The sequence below is a fragment of the Pollicipes pollicipes genome, unplaced genomic scaffold, assembly GCF_011947565.3.
Source record: "Pollicipes pollicipes isolate AB1234 unplaced genomic scaffold, Ppol_2.1 Scaffold_7261;HRSCAF=8764_pilon_pilon_pilon, whole genome shotgun sequence".
NCBI lineage: Eukaryota > Metazoa > Arthropoda > Thecostraca > Pollicipedomorpha > Pollicipedidae > Pollicipes > Pollicipes pollicipes.
Window position 1 is genome coordinate 28,977,385 of NW_023597054.1, and position 21,728 is coordinate 28,999,112.

The window sequence follows — 21,728 nt, forward strand, 5'->3', positions numbered from 1 at the left end:
TGTTTTGAAATCGTGCGCACGAACGCCAGGTATGAACGACTCGCCGATTGTATATTTCTTGACGCTGAACGCGATGCGAATGAATGCGACACATAGCCATCGGAATGGTAGGATTTCAATGATGCTATTTTGGCGTCATGGATGCCTGGGTAGCCTTGAAATATATGCACACCTTCGCGGGCGTTTAACTCGGAAACAAGTGTTTTTGGTCTTAAAAGGAATGTTTTTCATTTGAGGATATTGAAGCAGGCGTGAGATATGATGAAACAAGCTCACTTATAAGCCTTGGTTTACTTTTTAGGTGCAAAAGACTGTGCTAGACAGCACAATTCTCTGTTTAGTAAATATGTTCTTTGATGTTTGATGGTTGACTACCTTATCGTATCTTGCACACAATGATTGAGAACCAATTGCCGGTCGTTTTATTTAGAAGTTGCGCTCACGAACGCCAGATATGAACGCCTTGACCATGATGTTTTTCTGGGCCTTGATCGCCACTTGGCTCATGCAATGACAGGATTTCAGCAACGTTATTATGACATGAATGCCCAGGTGACTTTGAAATACTCTCCACAATATACCTTTCCACATTTCCGCCGAGGTTTAGCTCAGAACTGGAGCGGCTCAGGTATTAAGAAGGACAGGGTTGCAAACAGCACCGAAAATTCTTCAAGATATTCATTTTAATTCAAAGCAACACAAATGTGGAGCACTCCCTTCAAGAAGGGCAAGGTTATGAACTGCGCCGAATGATCTTCAAGTTGACTTTTTTGTTAAACCCCCATACAAACGCGGAACACTTTCCTTAAAAGAAATGTCCACATTTGTAGAATGAAACAGACATCAGATCAGATACAATAATTATTTATGACAATTGGTATGCTTTGAAGGGGAAAACACTGGTCTACAAGACGTAACTTCCCCTTTGAGTAAATATGCTCTTCAGCACCTCATTGTTTTGATTTCGTACAGTATGTGGTGTGTGCAGTATATGTATGCAATATTTCGTGCGAATACAAACTCGGAATGCTCCGTTTAACCGTTGTCATTTTGACGACGCGAGAATGTGGAATCGCGGTCCTTTAGGTCGCGTCATGCAAGTGTTAATGTTTAGAGAAGACGGTGCACAGAATTACGAGAAAATGTGTGTGTGTATAGACAATGATTCGGTGCATGCGAAGGCAAATTTCGCCGCGATTGTATTGCATTCGTGTTGAGCGTGTTGTATTCGGCGCCATTTTTAGAAATGCTGACACTTCTAACTTTCCCGATGATTATCGGCGCGATCATGTGTCGCGCAAGCTCGTGTTGCCCACGTGAATTGCAGGCGATACATTGGCTAACGTTTTGAAAATGGATTTGCGCTTCTACCTTGTCTGGCTGCCTAGCGATGGCAAAAAACGTGAAAAATGGGCAAAAATCGGGCAAATTCATCTTGGTCCTTTCTGTACCTGTGACGGGCACGTGCACACCTGGCACATCTGGTAGCGCGCAATATCCCGTTCAATTATCTACGGAGGCGCATCACTTTATTGTCGCTCCAATCCCTGTTTGCCGAGATGTTTCAATTTTTCAAACGACTGCTCGTTGGCTTTGTCGTCAGTCACATTCCTGGGCCGCTCGTGCAAAACCAATGGGTTTAGGACGATTTCCCTCCGCATGCCACGCTGGAACCGCGGACCGCAGCGGCTCGCAGTCTACCCGTGGAAAACCGCCTCGTCCTCCCGCGTGTTGTGTACAGAAGTACATTTAAAAAAAAAAACATACATTACTTTCGTACTACAAGATACATACATATATATATATATATATATATATATATATATATATATATATATATATGTGTGTGTGTGTGTGTGTGTGTGTGTGTGTGTTATGGTATAAAACCATATAACAATGTAGATTGCCTAAAAATTATTACGCCGCTATGTATCGATCCATGTCAACGATTTTCAGCAGAAGGGTGCCAACGGCGTGGTGGTTAACGCGTCTGCGTTAACCACTATGCGTCTGGGAAACCAGAGGCACGGGATCCGATTCCCCGCGGCGCCCGCCCTTCCTGTCAGTGAGACGCAGGCGGCGCCATATGGCCTCAGCAGCTGAGTGTGTCGTAGAGCCTCAATGAAACGCGCGATTCTCAGCAGGATATTGTCAAGAAACAGCTGGCGGACACGATGGACATGACGCGGACACGACACGATATCTCTTCATCAGGAAGACGGCAAAGATATGGACAGAAATGCGCTTAGAAGTGCAGCAAAAACAGTCAAGATACTGTCGCATGCTGATGGCAGCTGGTTGATGCCCACATTGCACACGACAACCTGTAGCCACCTCAGCGAATATCGCACATTACTTGGTTATTTAAAATGGGTGAGCGGGTAAGGGGGGCCAAATTGCCCTCCCCCCCGAATGTATTCCAGAATGGTTTTCGAACGGCGCGGCGTAGCTGGGCCAAATTTTGCATAGCTGTAGACAATTGAATAGCGAATCGCTTGACATAAAAAATAGATGCGCCTTGCAAGACCGCTGACCTATGACAGGTCAAGTCAGGCCATGGTTTCAGCGAAGGCATTTTCTAGGGAATTGTCCAATCTGATGCAATGACAGTGTTGACGGAGCAGTACATCTATGAGATGCTTTCTTAAGCACCACAAAATATGAATTAGCAAATTACGTTGGCCCAAGGTCAGGCATGAAGGTCAGACCAAGGTAAAAAACTAGCCCCATTTTTTACTCTTCGGCTTTGCTGTATAGGATAGTTGTGGTGCTCATTACGAATATTTTTGACAGCAGGAACAGCATTATAATCTTCATTGACTTCTATTGGGTCAGCACAGGTCATTTGACCTAAGATGACCCGGGCCGACATTTTGATTTAGGAGCATACTGCCTAGCGTAATCTCGCTGATTATTCAAATGCAAAACTCGGAGCAGTAATTGTATGATTTCGGGTCAACATGACCTTCAAAGGTCAAAAAAGGTCACTGAACTCAAATAGGCTTGTGACCTTCTGCTTAGAAACAGCTGGCCTAGGTTATGGGGGCGCTTTCAAGACCAATCTGGAAATTCAACCTGTTTGACCTTATTCAACCTGAAGATCACGGCTTAGGAAGCTTAAATTTTGAGTTCAGTGAGTTCACGTACCGGTCAAGACACCCTGTAAATTTGGTGTCTCTAGCTTTCTTAGTTCCCGAGGTTTCAAGGTGGGGTCAAATTGACCCCCTCTCACCCGAGCGAAGGGTATCTAGCCGGCCACCCGGGCGCGTGTTAATTTATGCCTGGTAACAACACCTGGTAATATTAGCGGCGTCTCCAAATTACCCCTGCCAAGAAGATGATAGCTTTTCGAGCGATTCAGATAATTCTTCGTTCTACAGTTGCTGTGAACAGAGGGACAAAAGCAAATGTGCGAGATCACTGGAGGGCTTGCACTGGCCACATCTGTGTCAGTTGGTAGATGGTCCGGGAGCTGACGCCGGAAAAGCTGATCAATGATTGTGGCATTTGCGGGAAGTATCAATACCGGTCTATTAATACCTATCCTTACGGCTAGCCGCCTCACTGCCGTGGCAGATCACCGTGGCCATCACGGCAGGTCTCAGGGACAGTCATGGAAGATCGTCTAGGCTATCAGAGCTGGTCGTACAAGTACCACGACGACAGGTCACGGAGACCACCATGCCAGATCATAAGGCCCACCGCAGAAAATCAGCTAGATCACCACGGCAGGTAAGCTGGACCGCATGAGGACTAGAGGCCACCCGTCAACACCGCAGCCAGGCCGGTCAGCAACAGGCCGGCCGCCGGCCAGCGGCGGTCGGAGACGTTGCACAGCTCCGTGTCGCAGTAGCAGACGTTGCCCAAGCACGTGTCTTGCCCCACGTAAAAGCAGGATCGAGCCACGTGCCGCGGGTCGTCCGGCTTGGCCACCTTGATGCAGGCGATGGACGGACACGTCTGAATAAACCTTTCCTGCGGGTTTGCCGGGTCGAAGTCGTCGCACGACGAGTAGTTTCCTGCCTCCAGCACGTCGATGATGGCGGGCGGCGTTGACAGCCCGGCCGCGCTCGTGAAGAACTGGTCACTCATGCACGAGTAACACTGAAGCGTATGACCAGTCCCGGCCAAGCACAGCACAACGAGGAGGGCTACCAGCAGCATGTCGGCACGGCGCTGCTGCGAACCAATGTGGCAGTAGCTCAAGGTCGGCGCTCAACCCGCCAAAAAATAACCTTGGCAGCTAGAGATGCGCACAGCCTGGATGTGCGCAGCCTTGGCCCGCGCCAGGCCATCGCGAAGAAGTGTTGATGTAAGCGAGTGGCTGAACCTTGTGTACACCGGCGTCTCTTGATATACTTTGGGGGAGGGACTTGAGCCCCCCCCTCAAGTAAATTTCAACCGCCACCCCCACCCCACCCCACCCCCCATCCCAATGCTCATCTGAACGCGAGAACGACCGTCGTTGAATGATGTTTTTGAGAGTCCTTCAAAACCAAACTGCACCATTCAGAAATTAGACTGGGGCGTGTATTACGCTTGTGTAAGTTCGTTGTGGTGTTGAATTGTCCGTCTGGACAGGTTGACAGCTAAAGCAACAATAAAATAGGGTTTTTTTCTAATTCAGGCCAACCACAAGGTGTCAGCACCAGAGTGAGATGCTGTAAATACTCATCTGGTCCTACCATCAATCTGAAGATCGTGCGGGTGAGATGCGCGTCCGGACTACCTTGCAAATATATCAGTGGATGTCCTAAAGTGCTTAAAAGTACCTTTTTCAGAGGCGCCATCGTTTTCGTCCGCCAGTGGCCGCTGTCTGGCGCGGGTTCGGTTGGCGTGACCCCCTACCGATTGCCTTTGGTTGACCCCCGAAGGCTTTTGCCCAATAATCTCCAAACGCGGCGGCGTAGCCGCACCAAGCTTTGCAAAGCTGTAGGAAATTGAAAGGAAAATTATTTGGTGGACAAAATTAGATCTCCTTTCAAGGTTGCTGATCTATGGAAGGTCATGGCTGTCATGTCATAGCCATGGCTGTCAGAGATGGCAAATCCTGGGGAATCCTTTAATCTGATGCGACGACGGCGTGCTACACGAGGCAATGCATATCTGAGATAGTTTCTGAAGCAATTAGACAATTAGCTATAGGATTATAACAAATTCCATTGACCTTGGCTCAGGTGTAAGGGTCAGAGCGAGGCCAAAACCAGCCTGATCATTTTTAGTGGAGAGCTTTTGAACCTTTTTGATAACAGTGACGGCAACAGACGTCTCCTTTGACGTTTTAAAGATCAAAAGAAGTGACTGACCAGATATAACCCAGATCAACCTCTCGATGCTAGGAGCACTCCACGCAGTGCAATCCTTGACGCTTAATTAAAGCCATCCTGTAGGATTTTGCGACCATGACCTTCCAAAGAGCAAACAACGTCATCGAACTGAAAACCCGATGTCTGTAGACCGCCTGCCTTCCGATTCACCCACCCGTGGCGGGGTGTGTCTGGGCCGCTTTAGGCGCTCGCCATCAGGCGTAGCCCGCGGCCGGTGGCAACGACCGCAATAAAGGTCAGATGACGTCAGAGGGCAGCACGGACCGTGCCGAGCATTGCGACACGTTAAGATTTCGCCACCAAATTCCGCCGCCGACACCGAATTGCGCGATCGGATGGTAGGGGTCAGGACGTACACAACAAGCATTGCTTAGCGTAACCCCGAAGATCCTTCCATTTAGAATGTTCAGATTGATGTTTCTGCTTAGAAGGCTCACGCACCTAGGTTAAAAGCGGTTGAATGAGGAGGCCTGGGGGCACTTTGTGTACTATTCTTAAGTTTGCCTTGTTTTTGTTGGAAACGTAAGAGCTTGTCGTTGGAGTTTGCTGAAATCTAGGTACCCCCGCCCCGCACTGCGAATTTGATATCTGTAGCTCTCTTAGTTTTTGATCAGAGGGGGAGATTGGCCGGCTGTCCCCCCTCCCCCCCAACGAGTGCGTAGTATTCAACCGGCCACCAAGCGTGTGCGAGTGTTAGCCGCGGGACCGATACCACGCAACCTAGGCAGACTACAACGCCCGGCGTTTTTATATTTTTGAAGCTTGCGAGCGCACAGGTTCATAGCTTTCTTACGTAATTCTTCAGTAATAAATTCTGAGTGCATGTTACACACATCCAGGCGAACACGAGTTGTCAATGTCAATAGAAAATATTCACCTCATCTCGATCTGTAACGTGCGTTCATGGAGTTGTCAACATCTCTGTACAGAATACATGCAAATCCGTCAAAGTCCTTGAGTGGTATCTCTTCGAAAAGAGTTCATTTAGCCATTGAAAAATGAATAGCCACTAGGGATTATACCGTGCCGCCATTTCATGCCCGGTTCTTTCAGTCAACCGAATTCAAAATATGTACAGAATTGCAGCTGACGGTGATTTGTGACTTCCATTTACTTAAAAAAGGTGAAAATAATAATAAAACAAAGGACACCGCATCCCATCGAATTTAATTGGACATCACCGGTGACTTTTTGGGGGGATTTTAGGGGATCCTCTGTTAACTTTGTCACTCTCATGAAGACTCACTTTGCGCCCGTGAATCTGGAATGTAGCTGACTGTAGCTGACTTGGGCCGCACCCGCTCAACACTTACACTAGGCACAGACCCATGGTCACGCGTCACCATGTCCACAGCATAAAGCATCGAGTTTCGTCAATACAGTGGATGCTGGCTTGATGACGTTGTTCAACACGCGCTTGCGTGGGGGATCAATTTGACCCCCCCCCCCCCCCTCCCTCCCGAAGGCTTCTCCGGAATGGTTTCCAAAATGCGCGGCGCACCCACACCACACTTTGTGTATCTGTAGGTAACTGAGTAGCAGATCGTTTGGTATCAAAAATGTAGATATACCTTGTAAGGTCGCTGACCTACGGCAGGTCAAAGTCAGGTCATGGATTCAGTGAAGACAATTTCCCTTGAATTGTTCAATCTAATGCAAAAACGGAGTGTTAGACGAAGACATGCATCTCTGAGATAGGTTCCTAGGGAACACAACAATTAAATGTACAAATTACATTGACCTAGGGTCAGGAAGGAAGGTCAGACCAGGATCAAAACCAACTTGTTTTATTACTCTAGAGATAGCTGTCTGGGGTAGTTTCTGGTGCTAATTTCGAATTCATCGATAACAGAAACCGCATTATACATGTGCCATGGACCTCGTTAAGGCCAGGACAGATCATCGACATAAAATGACCAAGGTCAACATTTGTTTTTCGAAACATTCTGCCTGGCGCAATCTATGACGCTTATTCAACTGCAAAGCGCAAAACAGTCTTGTATGATTCTGGTCACCGTGACCCGTGAAAGATCAAACAAGGTCACTGACCCAAAATGAACATCATTGACCTGTTACTTAGGACGGGTATCCAGGTCCCGGGGTTACTTTGGACACCAATTTGGGGCTTGACATTGTTTGACTTTACTTGACCCGAAGTGCATGACCTAGGAGCCACAAATTTTGACGCGAGTGAGTTCACACGCAGGCCAACACACCCTGCTGAATTTTGTGGTCTCAGCTCTCTTGGTTTCTTAGATCTCAGGGGCGTTAAATTGACGCCCACCACCCGAGCGAAGGGCATTCAACCGGCCACCCGGGTGCCTGTTCAACAGTACCTCCGGATGAGATGAGGGTTTACTTTGTTCAGGATAAGGACCCATGACTCATTATGCCGAAATACCACTAGCTCATGGTCTGTCATGCTTTGATCAGTCAGAAATGTTTCATTGCAGAAGAGAGAGAGGAGGAGCGAGAGATTTCAGTAACACTCTTTGCTTTGGGTGTTTTACAGGTGCTCCGACAGCTATTCCACCTTGGCCTTCTGACCCGCGCAGTTGATCGAGGCATGAACCGTCATTGACGCAACAGCATTCCTGCTCGCCGCAGATGGCGAGATGGTTGGTACATAGACTCCAGTTGGGCCTAACGGGCCCATGATGGAATAGTGATGAAATAGAAAAAAATATTGTTCGGTACTGGGGCCCTGACTGACACAGCGCAATTATATTACCTCAATAAGAGCACTCATCACGGGTCTTTATGTTTCCTTCAATTGTCAGAGGTCCCGAACCCCAGCGGCTAAGAGGCCCTCTGCCATTCGGGGTCCCGTCCCCGTCCTTGTTGAGCAAATCTTCCCATGGCCGATTCGAGGCTCCTTGTTGACACAAAATGTCCTGTTAGGGGATGTGGGCCCCTGGACGATACATATGTACATGTGATATGCAATGTGACTGGCCCGACCAATGCAAATCGCGGGTCCAGCCCTGTTCCTGCTTGGGAAATGAGCCCCAGAGCTCAGACCAACACGGAGCCGACTGTTCGTTGTTCGTGGTCTCTGGCCGAAAGTAGAGGAGCGTCTGTCTCAGGGGTACCCCATGGGCGGGGGGCCCCCTCAAAACACCTCTCGAATCAGGGCCACTTGTCGCCACAGGACCCCCTGCTCGGCAATGTGGCCCCTCTAACGATACAGGAGCCTCGCGTTTGTGTCAGGGACCCCAACAGTTGCAAATCACGGACCCGGTCGTCGTTTTGCTTGGGAAATCGGTCTCAAGGACTCAGAAGGAGATGGAGCCGACTGTCCGGTGTTCGTGGTCTCTGACCGACTTAAACACCTGCATTGTCTCAGGGGTTCCTCAAACAGTGCAAGAGGACCCCTGGCTGATATTTCAGGCCGTGACCCTACGGGCCGCGATTCTTTATGTGACCTATAGTCAGTTCTTCGGGTCGTTATGCCCTTCAAGCGGGCCTTTGATCGTCGGTTCCGGTGGGCCGCCCGGGACCCTCTTCGGGCTTCATTGCACACTTCCCTTGGTCGGCTCGGGGCCATTGCGAGCACAGGGCCCTCTATTAGACGTTGTAGGCCCCTGATAGACACAAGACCCCGACCAGTGTAAGTCACTGGCCCCGGCCTTATAGATGACTGAGAAGTGGGTCCTCAGGCCCATGCCGACACGGAGCCGACTTTGTGGAGCGGTGGTACTTGACCAGCAGATAGGCCCATATCGACTCAAGTTTCCCCGATCGGTGCAAAAGGCCCTCCTACCGTTACTTGAGGGTCCGTGTTCGCAGGTCGGGCCCCCCGAATAAGGACTCCGACCAGCCCTTTATGCCCTTAGACCCTCAAATCGGGCCCTTGATGTCGGACCCTCTAGGCTCTCTAGGCTCTTGGGGCCCGCTAGGCTCTTTGGGCCTCCTCCAACGCTGTCTCTGACCGACTCGGGGCCCCTTGACAGCACAGGGTGCCCATTAGGCGATGCGGGGCCCCAAACAATGTAAAACGCTGGTTCCGGCTTCTTCCCTGCCAGGTAAATGAGCACTTAGGCCCATACCACCACGGGGCCGACTGTGTGCTCCCAGTCGTGTCTGACCGAAATATAGGCCCTTATCTCTTCAGTGGGCCCCCGATCAGAACGCAGGGCCCTCTGGCTGGCATTGGAGTGCTCAGCCCTACGGACCGGGGCCCCTGCATGAGACATCCGGCTGGCATTTCGGGTCCTTTATTCTACGTTCCGACGAACCTTTCGGGCCCCTCAGAACCTAAGGAGAGCACGTGCCGGGCCGGGGCCCCTGAATGAGACCTCCGGCTGGCTTTTCGGGCCCTTAATGTCAGGCACCGACGGACCTTTCAGGTCCCTCGGAACCTAGCGTGAGTACGTACCCCCTGTGCTCCCTGTGCTGTAGGTTTTGACCTCAAATGGCCCAAACGCACATATTTTCTACTGTAAGCGTGAAGGCAAACTACCGAAGGGATTTGGTAGTAGTAAGCAGCGGTAGAAAAAAAAATTTGGCAGCCTATGAGCGCGCGTTATTTCTCCGTGGGGCTTGAGGACGCGTCGCGCGAGCGTAGGGGTGTCGGCGCGCGGTGTTGCGCGTGAGGTAATAGTGTGGGGACACGGGGTTGGCGTGTGCTGGCATTGATAATGCAGGGAATATAGGTATCATTCAGAACGTAGTTTTGCAATGCGAGTCGGGAGGGAGCCCGAACAGGGAAAATAAGCTTCCTGCAACCAAAATACGCTAAGGCGAAGTTTTCCACGCATCGGGCTGAGTCTTCCCCAAGGTGGGGAAGACTCAGCCCAAGTCGGGGGAAGGGGGGGGGGGGGGGGGCACTGACCGATAGGTGCTGCTGGGTTAGAGTTGTCTATTCCCCGCACGCGTGCCGTCTGTGAAACGTTCAGGGCTCATGATTTGTGGGGACAGGACAGGTGGTGGCCTTACATGGGATATACAAACATGGGGATAAGGCTTCATACTGGATTAGGGAGCTCTAGCTGCCTTGCAGACTTCGAGAAGACAGTTGGCCCCATTTGGTGAGGAGCATGGTTTTGATGTATTTGGAAGGCACGGCTAGCTATTTTTCTGCGTAAATCACCCTTAGACTACCTTTGCATTGGGCCCTGCATGTTTGATGGATGTGCTAAAACCGACATTTTAAAATGGTTCATGTGTTGTCCAAAATTGAAATGATAGATTAGAGGTCTTCCTATGTCAGCCTTGTGCAGACATAATGTCTTGATGTTTTTATGTCTATTAATGTCACAATGTCTCCATGTCCTTAACGGCTGTGTTGTTCGGGTGTAACCTACCTCGCCCTTCCATGTCATTGAAGTTTTTGTAGAATGTCAACATTTTCAAGTCTTATCTGTTGGTAACATCCACAACCTGGCAGACCTATGTCATTTTTTGCTGCAGGTTGTATATGCAAAGGATCACCATCCAGCACAATGTCAGACAAGACAACATCTGGAATTTTTAAGTATTTGTTTGACCAAAACCGCCCTTATAGTGTCACAGATATTCACATGAATCTTCACAAGGAATATGGGAAAACTGCTATTCAAAAAAGTTTAGACACATTAGTTGAGGTAAGTTTTCTGGTATTTTTCTTAACACTGGTGAGAAAGCTGTCATCTTTGAGAGTGTTCATGGCTTGAGTTACCTGGCTCATGTAAAAAGCTCAAGGTTTGCTGTATTCATCATTGTTTTGCTTTTGCTTTGACCATATCCAAGGCATAGCACAATCCCTGTAATGTCAACAGGTTATGCACATGTTTCTGTTTGTACATGAAAATAGTATATATAAACAACAGATGAGCCTTCCATGCTTGTCTATCAGTGCTTGCTGATAGTTGAATGCTTCTACAGCACATCTAGTGCTGATGTTTGAGGAACATTGGCTACATTTGTTTGGAAACAACATCGGCTTTTAAATGTAAATGTAAACAACATTGACTCGGAACATTGGCTTTCAAAACTATTATATGCAATGAGTGTTGCTGTTGGCTGATTTCTTTGTCCTTCCAGGAAAGGAAAGTGCTGGAAAAAGTGTATGGAAAACAGAAGGTATATGTTGTAAATCAGGAGTTGCATCCCAGGTGGAAGAATCTGAATTGCGAAGCATGGACGCAAGGCAAGTGTCATAAAGGATCGGGTCATGAAATGCATTTGGAGCTCTCACTTGTACGTGACATTCCGGACTACCGATAATGGTGGTCCTTGGAGTGCATGATGTAAGTCTTGGAGATTGTGGACACATGTACCTTAAGATAATTAGTCTCGAGAGCCATGGTGAAACGACTGTTTTCTTTGGCAGGCTATGTGCACGGATTGTTCGATCGTAGGCTCCATTTGCTCACACATTGGTTAGGGTGAGTGCTGTAGCCGTTTGTCAGCGGCGTTACTTTATAACTTTTGGGTGCTGGATCCTCCAGAAATGTTAGGTTTTACCAGTAATACAATGATCTTAATGATGCATAGAAATATTGACAAAAATATCGAAATAGGTACGGGTAGGGCACCCCCCAATATTTTTGTTTTTTTGGGGGGGAATCATACACCACTTGTCCGGGCTCGTCGTTATCTATATACATAGATGCGTGGCGTGGGGAAATAGTGGTTTTGTTTTACACAGACTGTTTATTTTATTTCTTCTCCACAGAATTGCACAGCTGACTTCAGAGCTAACTGGAGAAGGACTAGCATTGCGGGAAGCTGAGGGCAAGTTGAAAGCTCTAACCAGCAGCCTTACGTCAGCACAGGCCAAGCAGGCACTAGTGGAGGTAGCTGAAACGTTTTGTCTGATCTGGATGTTGGGTTGACAAGTTGTGCAAAGTTGCGTGACTGCTATTTCTGTGTGATGCAATTTAAATGTTAGAACAGCCCTTTCAGTTGAATCAGTGCAATTTAAATGTTAGAACAGCCCTTTCAGTTGAACCAGTGCACATCAGGATGTGTTAGCTGTGAACGTCGCGCTGTACAGAGGACTTCTTGCAGTCTTTGTTTGACCGCTAGATAATTCATCTTGTTTGGCAAGCACCATGTCATCGTCCCATTTTGGGCGGAACTCTTACGAAGCCTGTTAGTCTGACCAGTCAAGACGACACGATTGACGAACAAACTGTCAGCATTGTCCGACCCTCCGTTTGAACCTCGCTTAATATTTCAGTGCGAGGACGACATCCGCGAGAAGACTGAGAAGTTAAGTCAGTTGAAAAAATCGTCCGGTAACGTGACAGCTGATGACAGACGGCGGGTGCAAGACCAACACCGGAAGTCGCTCGGGGAGTGGAGGAAGCGGAAACGCATTACCAACGACATCGTCGACGCCATCATGGAGGGCTATCCGAAGAAGAAAAAAGATCTGTACGAGGAGGTCGGTCTGGAAACAGATCAAGATGTGGGCGTTACACTGCCATCGTGAAGATGTAGCTGTGTGTGCTTGCAGGTACTAGCACACTGTTTCTGGAGTTTAAGCGTTGTTTTTGTGTTTGTGATAAATGATGAACTGTGAAATCGCCTTGAAATGTCAGCGTAGGTGCACATTTTGCTGACGTTATATGTTCGAATGTGTGTTTAAAATACATTTGCTACATTCTGCTATCATTTGTTCTCTTCCTAGTTCCGCGCAGTGTGTTTTCTAATTCGACCATCGCGGAACTAAATGGTTCGGTACCGGCCTCATGAAGGTCCAACTTGATGAGTGGGTAAGCACTCCAGGCAACGCCGCAACCTTTTCAGGGAGGAGCGGAACGTTGCACGACGCACCGTCCATGCTCGTTTGCCGTGGACACGGTCACCCAGGTCTACAAGGTCGTTTACGTCGCAGATAGTCGCATCCCGCCCTTACCATCCAGGCTATGTATTACCTCTCACGTACGCCACGCTGGAGCCCCTGAACTGAACTGCAGTCTGAGCCGTGGTTTGATTGCGAGCATGGATGGGGCTTTGACCATGTGGGATCTCTCTCCCCCGGCTTAAATCATGTCATTATGAGGCTCGAATCGCTGAAACCCCCTTTTACCAGGCACTGAAGCCGGTAACATGCTTACGGTTTAGCTCGATTTATACGCTTTGGGCCGTTCATGGCGTAACGTGGACGCAAACCGTTCCCAGCTGACTAGTGAACATATGTAAGTTTGGATGCTCCATTACAGCCACACTCGTGTTTGACTCAAATGTTGTCAAATGACTCAAATGATGTCAAACTATAAATAAATGAACATATTTGGCAACCTCCAGAATAGCTTTGACATTAAGTGACTTCTGGTTTGAAGCCGATGTGATGGTGATAATGATGGTATATGATGGTGATATAACTAGTGGTGCGTTTAGGACCTCATGTACCAGTAACTAAAGCACTCGCTGTATTTCGCGGGCCGAGGGCATTGAGGGGACTCAAGTACGCATGAGGGGGGGGGGGGGGGAAAGTCGGGGCCCCAAAGGATTGAAAGTGACACAGCCCTGTATGTCCATGAGCATTTGACAATATCGCTCATCACCTTTATAACGTAACGATGGGCAGGAATAGCTAAAGGTACCTTACGGACTGTCCACATAAACGCCTCCTGTCTATAGCCGGCGCCCGATCTGACGGCTTTGCGACACCAACATTTCACCTCCCCCCCCCCCCCCCCTCCCCCATCCGCGATTGCCATCCGATGCTGTTCACATTCGCATTTAGCTGGCAGATAGAAGACACATGGCTGGTATAACTGACCTAGCATTACCACCACATGTACCCTGAAGGTAATTCTGGACGCGACTGCAGCTCGTGCATCTCGCACGCCCGCTGTGGGCTTTGAATTAAAGCATGCGATACATATTTGCGATGAGATCGAGTGTCATGTGGCCTGCTGTCGCACTGCTCCAACCAGATCTTGTTGCGCTGATCTTCAGTGCCAATGTTCGCCAATCGGTTGACTTTCTTAAAGTCAGGGCTGATGACCACAGCTGCGAGATAAAGGACTGTGTCACTCAAAAATTTCGTTTATTTTCGAAATCAAGCCAGCTTGCCGATCGCCAGCAAACACCGAAACTTTGCGTACCGGCAATAAAAAAATGCACTTAATGACAACTAATCCACAAGGTCTGGGTTTAACCACATCGAACGAACGAACTCAAAGGCTGCAAAGATCATGGGCTCAACATATAAAAATACCGACCACTATTTGGTGGAATGCTCACAACTCCACAACACACCAGATATAGCCCGTATGCACAACCCCATACACCGTGTACCATGTACCGTTTCTTATTGATCACAAAGCAGCACCTGCTAATTTAAAGCATCGCCATCAGAGCACAGCAAAATTTGACTAAGCAAGTGGAGAGGGTGACGTAACACGCTTCCAACACTAAAGTGCTGTCCTCAGAACCTCCAGAGGACTAGTAACTGTTGGTGCCGTTCACAACCGCTAGATGTCGGTCCACTACGCTGCCAGCGAAAGACGTCTACACGTCCAGCTTGGGAGGCAACTCGCCGTCGGCCACAATGGCATTGTAGGCCGGCGGCAGGTCCTTGACATTGGCGGACTTGGCATCCTCCGCGTGCTCGCCCACCAAGGAGTACTTGGGAGGCAGGTCCTCGGCGATCTCCTCGTGCTGGTAACAGCGAGCTACGGTCACAACAGCGGCACGATCACTTTGTTCTCTCTCCACGGAAATTGCCTCTCCTGCCACAGAGGCTGGTGGCGTTCATGTTTCGTGATAATGAGCCTCTCTGTGCCTTGCCGCATCACACAACTACCTCCATTGGCCGGCCGTTTGCCGTCTGCCGATTTGCCCCCGCTGCCTTGACTTGTACCAGATAAGCGCCAGGTAGGAAATGCCGCCGAGTTTTCCCTTATACGCGAGCTTGACTCGCCCCCCCCCCCCATGATAACCTACCAAGTCGTCTGGTGTATGCACTAATTCAAGAAAGACCCACGTAACGTTAAGTCATGTAACAGCTAAACAGCACAAACAAACAGCAACAGCTAAAGTTTCGCCTCGAAAGCGTCGAAGCATCCTGGCGCAAGAGCCCAGTTCCATCATTTTCCCCCACTCGGCACTCCTGAGCGGTGTGTCGCGGCCCAGCTGGGCGCGGCCGTACCTGGATGAGGGCGTCCTGCTGGCGGCGGCGGCGGCGGCGCACCACGCACACCAGGCAGTAACAGGTGTACAGCACCAGCGCCGTGCCCAGCAGCAGCACGGCCAGCATCACGTAGTGGGGCGTGCAGCGCCAGACGCGACGCCAGCCGCTGGGCGCCGCACGCAGGCCCGGTGACACTGCCGGCGCGCACGGGCCCCGTTACGCCAGGTGGCCGGCGGCGCGGCACGTCACGAGCGAGCACGACGACAAGGTTCAGCCGGGGGCCGGAAGAGAGGTGACGCAGACCCCGGGAAACAACTGAGGCGGGTGGCAGGGCACGGCTTGGCTGGAGGATGCAGCTGGTTACCCAATGCCAGAAAATTAACGCCGGATTCTGCCATCTCGCATGAAGGGCACGGACACCAGAAGTGCCGTCTGCGTCCTTAACACGAGTGTCCAGTTCCGCCGTACGCTGACTCCGCAGTGCAAGCCGCGGCAGCTCGGCGCCTCTTTGGAGCGGGGTCCGGGCGACCGATCGACTGGCTGGGTCTCATGCGGTATGAACCCACTTAGTTGTAGCGAATACACAGCCCGGGCCCGGGCCCACAGCCCGGGCAAGGTAACCTCAATATGCGGTTCGACAGGTCTCAGTGCAGTCTCTGGGTGATCTCCGAGTCTCCGAATGATCAGTCGGCACAGATGGTGAATTCAACTCCAGCGACGTTTTCCGGGGCGCTCCACCGGAAGCGCGCACTAAGGCTCGCCCTGGCCCGGCTCCCGAACGACACGTACCCTCGACGCGCACCGCCTGGCGGTTCTCGGCGGCCTGGTGATCCAGCTCCGGCTCCTCCGCGCCGCGCATGCGCAGCATCATGCGCTGCATTGTCTCGCGCATCCGCTGCACCATGTCGTCCAGGGCGCGCGGGAACGGGCTGGGCGAGTCACCGCCCTCGCCTGCCGACCAGACAGCCACTTGAGATGCGGAGGCACGACGTACGCCCGGTGACAAACGAGAGAATACGTCTGCGTTACTCAAAGCGCTGTGTGGAGAACGTGCTGTATCCATCCATGAATCCGTCATCTCTGTTCGCCAGCTTTCGTACTAAAGATAGATCTCGTGACACGCGCTTGACCTAGATGCACCCTGAATACATGTTTCACAAAACCGGGGATGACCTTACGACCCTGTTCAGTTTCGTCTACAAAAACAAAGCTGTGAACGGCAAAATAAATACGATGCTGGCGACCCGAGTGCCGATGGCGGGCGTTCTTTTGCACAAGACGCCACACAAGCGAGCATGACAGCGCGCACCGCCGGTGAACGTGGGGAATTCCCCAGACCGCCTGCACGTGGTCGAGGCGCTCCAGTCACGAGCCGCCTCAGCTGCAGCCAGGAACGTCGCAGGGCGCGCCAGCCGAGCTATCGGGTGGCAACGGGCACGTGACCCTGATGCTCAGGCCGGCGACGGGTTCACGTCAACTAGCAACGGACAGGAGCGGATATGGCAATGGCTGGGAAGGTCGTCCCAGTGCCCACTCACCCAGCTGGGAGCCTGATCACGTACGTCGCAGCGACTGATGCTCATGGCCGATGGGATCCAGTAATGCGTTAGGTAGTGCGCAAGTTTCTGTTCAGCCGTGTGGGTTAATCAAAATGCGAGAGATGGCGTGTGTCGCGCAACCAAAGGTTCGCTCATCTCTCCGAATGTGAGAAACCCAAGCAGCTTGCGCCGAAATCTCCGCATAGTTCACGCGCACTTGGTGCCCTCGCGTTCGTGCCTATAAAATGAGCCGCGTTTGGAAGCCTGGAGGCGGTGCCCGCTGATCGGTGGCCACGTCTTCTGCAGAGGAGAGGAACGGGGAGCACGCGCCAGCCGTGCCTGGACGGAACGTGACCGTGTCTAACGTCGGCGTGCCAGGACGCGTCGGCACGTACGTCCGGCGCCGGCGAGTCCGTCGGCGAACCGACTGACCGTGTCTGGAGATGATGACCTGGGCCGGGCCCTCGATGACGCGCATCTTGTCGCCGTCGTGCACCAGCACGGACGACTGCGAGCGGCGTACCTCCTGACCGTCGTCCGTGTCGTACGTGAACTTGCGCACCACCGACATCACCACCGGCGCGCCCTCCTCGTCCTGGACAGACGATGAGTCACGGTCAGGGGGGACCGATTGGCATCACCACCGGCGCGTCCCCCCCGTCTTGAACAGCAGGTGACTCACGGTCAGGGGGGACAGCTCGGCATTACCACCGGCGCGTCCTTATCGTCCTGGACATGCGGAGAGTCACAGCCAGGGGGAAACCGACAGGCAGCACCACCGGCGCGTCCTCCCCGTCTTGAACAGCCGATGACTCACGGCCAGGGGGGACAGATCGGCATCACCAACGGCGCGTCCTTATCGTCCTGGACATGCGGAGAGTCACGGTCAGGGGGAACCGGTCAGGGGAACCGATAGACATCACCACCGGCGATGATAATCAGTCCTCTCGAAATTGACCAGAACCAGCAGGACCAGGAGCAGGAAACAGCTGTGGGTCTGTTTAATATTGGAATGAAATTTTGGACAAGCAGAGACGCTTCCGTTAGCATTTTAAGGTGCACCGACCGGAAGGTCTTCTCACGTCTTGTGAATTTTGCACTGAGAAATCTGGGGAAATTCCATAAACAACTTCCACATCATCTTACCTGTCATACTGGTCATGGCAAAAACATGTGTTCGGTTTGCTGATTCGTAGGCAAACGCGACACGCACGCACGCACGCATGCGCAGACACACACACACACACACACACACACACACACACACACACACACACACACACACACACACACACACACACGCACACCCACACACACACACACACACACACCACACACACACCACACACACACACACACACACACACACAACACACACACACACACACACACACACCACACCACACACACCACACACACACACAACCCACACCCACACCCACACCCACATCCACATCCACATCCACACCCACACCCACACCCACACCCACACCCACACCCACACCCACACCCACACCCACACCCACACCCACACCCACGCACAAATTCAAAAACACAGTTCAAACAAATTGTCTGACGTAGCCACTGGTAAACCACGGGGTCTGGTTCCTCGCGAAACATACAAGGACTTCACCCAGCAATAGGTCCATAGCAGCTTGCCAAGGTCATCACTTGCCCGGCTCAGACTTGAGCCCCTTGACAGTCACGCAGAGCAGTAATTTGGCTTATCCCGCTTTTGTCGGACTGCATGTACCATGCGATTAACAGCAACAGCTGCACAGTGACACACAGCGTCTATCAGTATACTGTCGTACCCTGGCATAAGAGTATGCATAGAACTTATGCCTATGTAAACATTCCTTCAAGCAATGAAAGGAGTGTTCAGGGGTAGAACATCAAGGGTACCTGGTCCTTTCCCGACAGCGCAGCCGCAGCGGAATCTGTTCGTGTCCTCCGACGGTTCAGTGAGGGTCCGCGTGTGAGCGGCTGCGTGGTGAACACCTGTCGATCGTTTGTCTTACATCGCGCGACCGTGCCTGCCACTTTTACCACTGCGCTTCTGTACGAAGCCGTGCACGTTCTCCACGCCAGCCCGATCCTTCGGCCGGTCCAATCGGTTTCTGCCAGCCTGGTCCTGACGGCTGTCGGGCGCGGTCTGACCCACGCCCGCTGTTGGTGGGCTTCGTTTGGCAGGTGACTACGTCGGAGCACGTAGCACACGTGCTGAGTGTCCGCCGGCGGGGGGTACCTCTTCTCCGGGGGCTGTGGGGCTGGCCGTACCTGCTCTTTGGGACGCTGGTGGCGGCATCCGCTCTGGCACTAGTGCTGCCTCCACCAGTATCGGGTAGGCCGTCTCACAGTCTGCCAGTCAGAAATCAATACCATTGAAAATATGCACGCTGCACCGCTTTCATGAACAGGAAGCACGATTTCAATTTAGGGTTATCCGCACGTTACCATACTTCGGAAGGGCACGACGACCCGATTGCTTGTGCGTGCCGCTTTTTTCAGCGGTTTCTTTTTTTCGTGTTAGTTTGGAACATCGCTCCATCCACAGCAGAGGACAACTTTTGGTCATAAGTGACAACGAGCGACAATTGTCACGTGATGGCCACCAAGAATAGCAACAGCACATTGTCGTCTTGTACCGACCTCGTCACCAGGACCAGTACGTAAGTTGGCGAGGGCAACATCCCAGCAGGCGAATCTATTTATGCTAACACTTCAGGGCTATTTGTTCAAGCGATATCGCCCACTAGCCAAACATTGGAGCGTCAGAACACGCCAGTAAAGTCGGCGAGCCGTGTTGACGAGCTGGAGACTCACCTTTGGTGCACTTGTCCCTGTGCTCTCCGGCGGCCAGTTTGGGCTCGGTGGCCTCGGCCAGCGCGAACAGACGGCATCCTCGCTCGCAGGCGGCCGCCGAGCCGGCCGCCGTCTCCTGCCGGGACAACCGCGGGGTCACACACCGTCAAACACGCGCCCCAGAGAGGTGCCAGCCAGCGGACCGGCGGTGCCAAACAGTCGCAGACGGTCGGACATGCCGGCACGATGACGACAGGTTCGACATGCCGTTTGAATGACAGGAGGTTCGACACGCTGCCACAATGACAGGAGGTTCGACACATCGTCACAATGACAGGTTCGACACGCCGTTTCAATGACAGAGGTTTGACACGCCGTTTCAATGACATGACGTTCGACACGCCGCCACAATGACATGTTCGACACGCCGTTTCAATGACAGGAGGTTTGACACGCCGTTTCAATGACATGACGTTCGACACGCCGTCACAATGACAGGTTCGACACGCTTCGACACGCTGCCGCAATGACAGGAGGCCCGACCCGCCGTCAGTCGTGCCTGGTAAATCCTGCCGGACACACCAATAGGCCACACGCTGACATCGACTGCCAGCGGACAAGTCCGGCAGAGCGCCGGCGAAGTCACGAACGATCGCCGAGTTGAACTCGCCTGGCAGATACGGGCATTTCAAAATGCATGCGCCATTCCTTTGACGAGCCCGGTATTCGACAGCAGAGGTCAAATCGAACAATGTGCTGTCCATGGGTGACAGAGGCATCTGCCAGTAACGTCATGCACCAGATGGATGCAAGAAAGTAATATGGCAAGGTCACGCGAGGGCTGCACGATGGCTGAGCGACCGCGGAGCAGACGCGGTGTCACAGACTAACTCGGACGCGGCCGACATCGACCGGTAACTTCCCGAGTCATGACCGTCGCTAGCTCCGAACCGACCCATGACATGCACCGGGAATAGAAGTGATATGCAATGCCGAGGTAAATGACGTCCACGTCCTTCGTATCCCCCAGTCCTGACCAATCAGCGATACGACTGAGCACGCCCGCTGCTCGCACGAAGCGCCTTGTCATCACGTTCACCGGCAATGTCGTGACAAACAGACCCCGTCGCGTTTTCACCATTATCACGCGATAACGACACATCGAACGCCATGGCGTTCCAAGCACCACAGCCCGGCGGCAGCGACCAAACGTCCGGCTATCTGAACCGGGCAAAGACCGCCAGCGTGAAACGTTTCCGCGTTTCGACTTTCCGACCATGACCGCCGGGCACACACGCCACAAAATGGAGAAGCGGAAGCCGGCGACCCGTGCAAGCCGTGCAGTGTGAGGAAAGTCGGCAGCACCACCTTGGCTGCAGTGGCGTGACTACGTGCCAAATCGATGTTGGCACGTCGTGTCAAGGAAACCTGGCAGCTGTTGTCAAGCCATATCGAGAGGCAAATACAACTTAATTTAAATTCATAAGCTCGTGTATGCCGCACGCGCAGTATCATGCCGTGTACCAGCGTCAGTACCACAATACCTGGGAACCACACTTTTAAATGCTTGCCTTAATTGGAACGCGGCTGCTGGCCATCATTGGTGACACACAGATACACGCACACACACACACCGCTGCGACATCCCATGGCAAGCACTCGCCCTCCGCTCCGTGCCGTCATCCCCAGCCTGCGGGGTACTCACGAACTCTGTGCTGCATTGCTGGTAGCACTCTGCGTTGCGCTCCTCCACTTGTTGTTTGAAGTCAGGCGCGGCGGCGTCGGCCGGCTGGGTGGCGTGCACCAGCGTCAGGCTCGGCTGGTGGACCAGGGAGTGGCACGCCCAGACGCCGCAGAGAGAACAGCAGCTGGGCCGAGCTGGTGCCGACCAGCAGCAGCACTGCCAGGGCCAGCCTCATCGTGTCTGCCAGGCAGGGGCGCCCGTCAGACGATGGCCGGGGCCGGTACGAGGCACGGGGGCCGGAC

The 21,728-nt window shown here is 52.1% G+C and overlaps 2 protein-coding genes and 1 long non-coding RNA gene across 3 annotated transcripts; 1 reads left to right on the forward strand and 2 right to left on the reverse strand.

Annotated features, from left to right (window-relative positions):
* Positions 1-11,446: 11,446 nt before the first annotated feature.
* LOC119111277 (homologous-pairing protein 2 homolog) lies at positions 11,447-12,873 on the forward strand. The gene is made up of 3 exons (XM_037235096.1): positions 11,447-11,457; positions 11,986-12,106; positions 12,493-12,873. The coding sequence occupies exons 1-3, from the start codon at positions 11,447-11,449 to the stop codon at positions 12,745-12,747; spliced, it is 387 nt and encodes a 128-aa protein (XP_037090991.1). The 3' UTR covers positions 12,748-12,873.
* Positions 12,874-14,321: 1,448 nt separating this feature from the next.
* On the reverse strand, positions 14,322-19,251 carry LOC119112348 (uncharacterized). Its single transcript, XM_037236504.1, has 5 exons — positions 19,218-19,251; positions 17,370-17,532; positions 16,189-16,350; positions 15,418-15,593; positions 14,322-14,927 (listed from the first exon to the last, which is right to left on the reverse strand). The coding sequence occupies exons 2-5, from the start codon at positions 17,506-17,508 to the stop codon at positions 14,778-14,780; spliced, it is 627 nt and encodes a 208-aa protein (XP_037092399.1). The 5' UTR covers positions 17,509-17,532; positions 19,218-19,251; the 3' UTR covers positions 14,322-14,777.
* A 1-nt stretch (position 19,252) lies between these two features.
* On the reverse strand, positions 19,253-21,574 carry LOC119112349 (uncharacterized). Its single transcript, XR_005095707.1, has 3 exons — positions 21,448-21,574; positions 19,764-19,878; positions 19,253-19,298 (listed from the first exon to the last, which is right to left on the reverse strand). It is a non-coding gene; the product is annotated as an uncharacterized LOC119112349 (long non-coding RNA).
* Between the last annotated feature and the right edge of the window lie 154 nt (positions 21,575-21,728).

What these genes read in the sequence shown, in the direction of transcription:
- LOC119111277 (XM_037235096.1), top strand. An exon ending in CCAAGCAGGCACTAGTGGAG is followed by an intron (nt 12,107 to 12,492) that starts GTAGCTGAAACG and finishes TTAATATTTCAG; the next exon opens with TGCGAGGACGACATCCGCGA.
- LOC119112348 (XM_037236504.1), bottom strand. Translation starts at nt 17,508, where the DNA reads ATGTCGGTGGTGCGCAAGTTCACGTACGACACGGACGACGGTCAGGAG. An exon ending in CCAGGCGGTGCGCGTCGAGG is followed by an intron (nt 15,594 to 16,188) that starts GTACGTGTCGTT and finishes GCGCGCCGGCAG; the next exon opens with TGTCACCGGGCCTGCGTGCG. An exon ending in AGCAGGACGCCCTCATCCAG is followed by an intron (nt 14,928 to 15,417) that starts GTACGGCCGCGC and finishes CGCTGTTACCAG; the next exon opens with CACGAGGAGATCGCCGAGGA.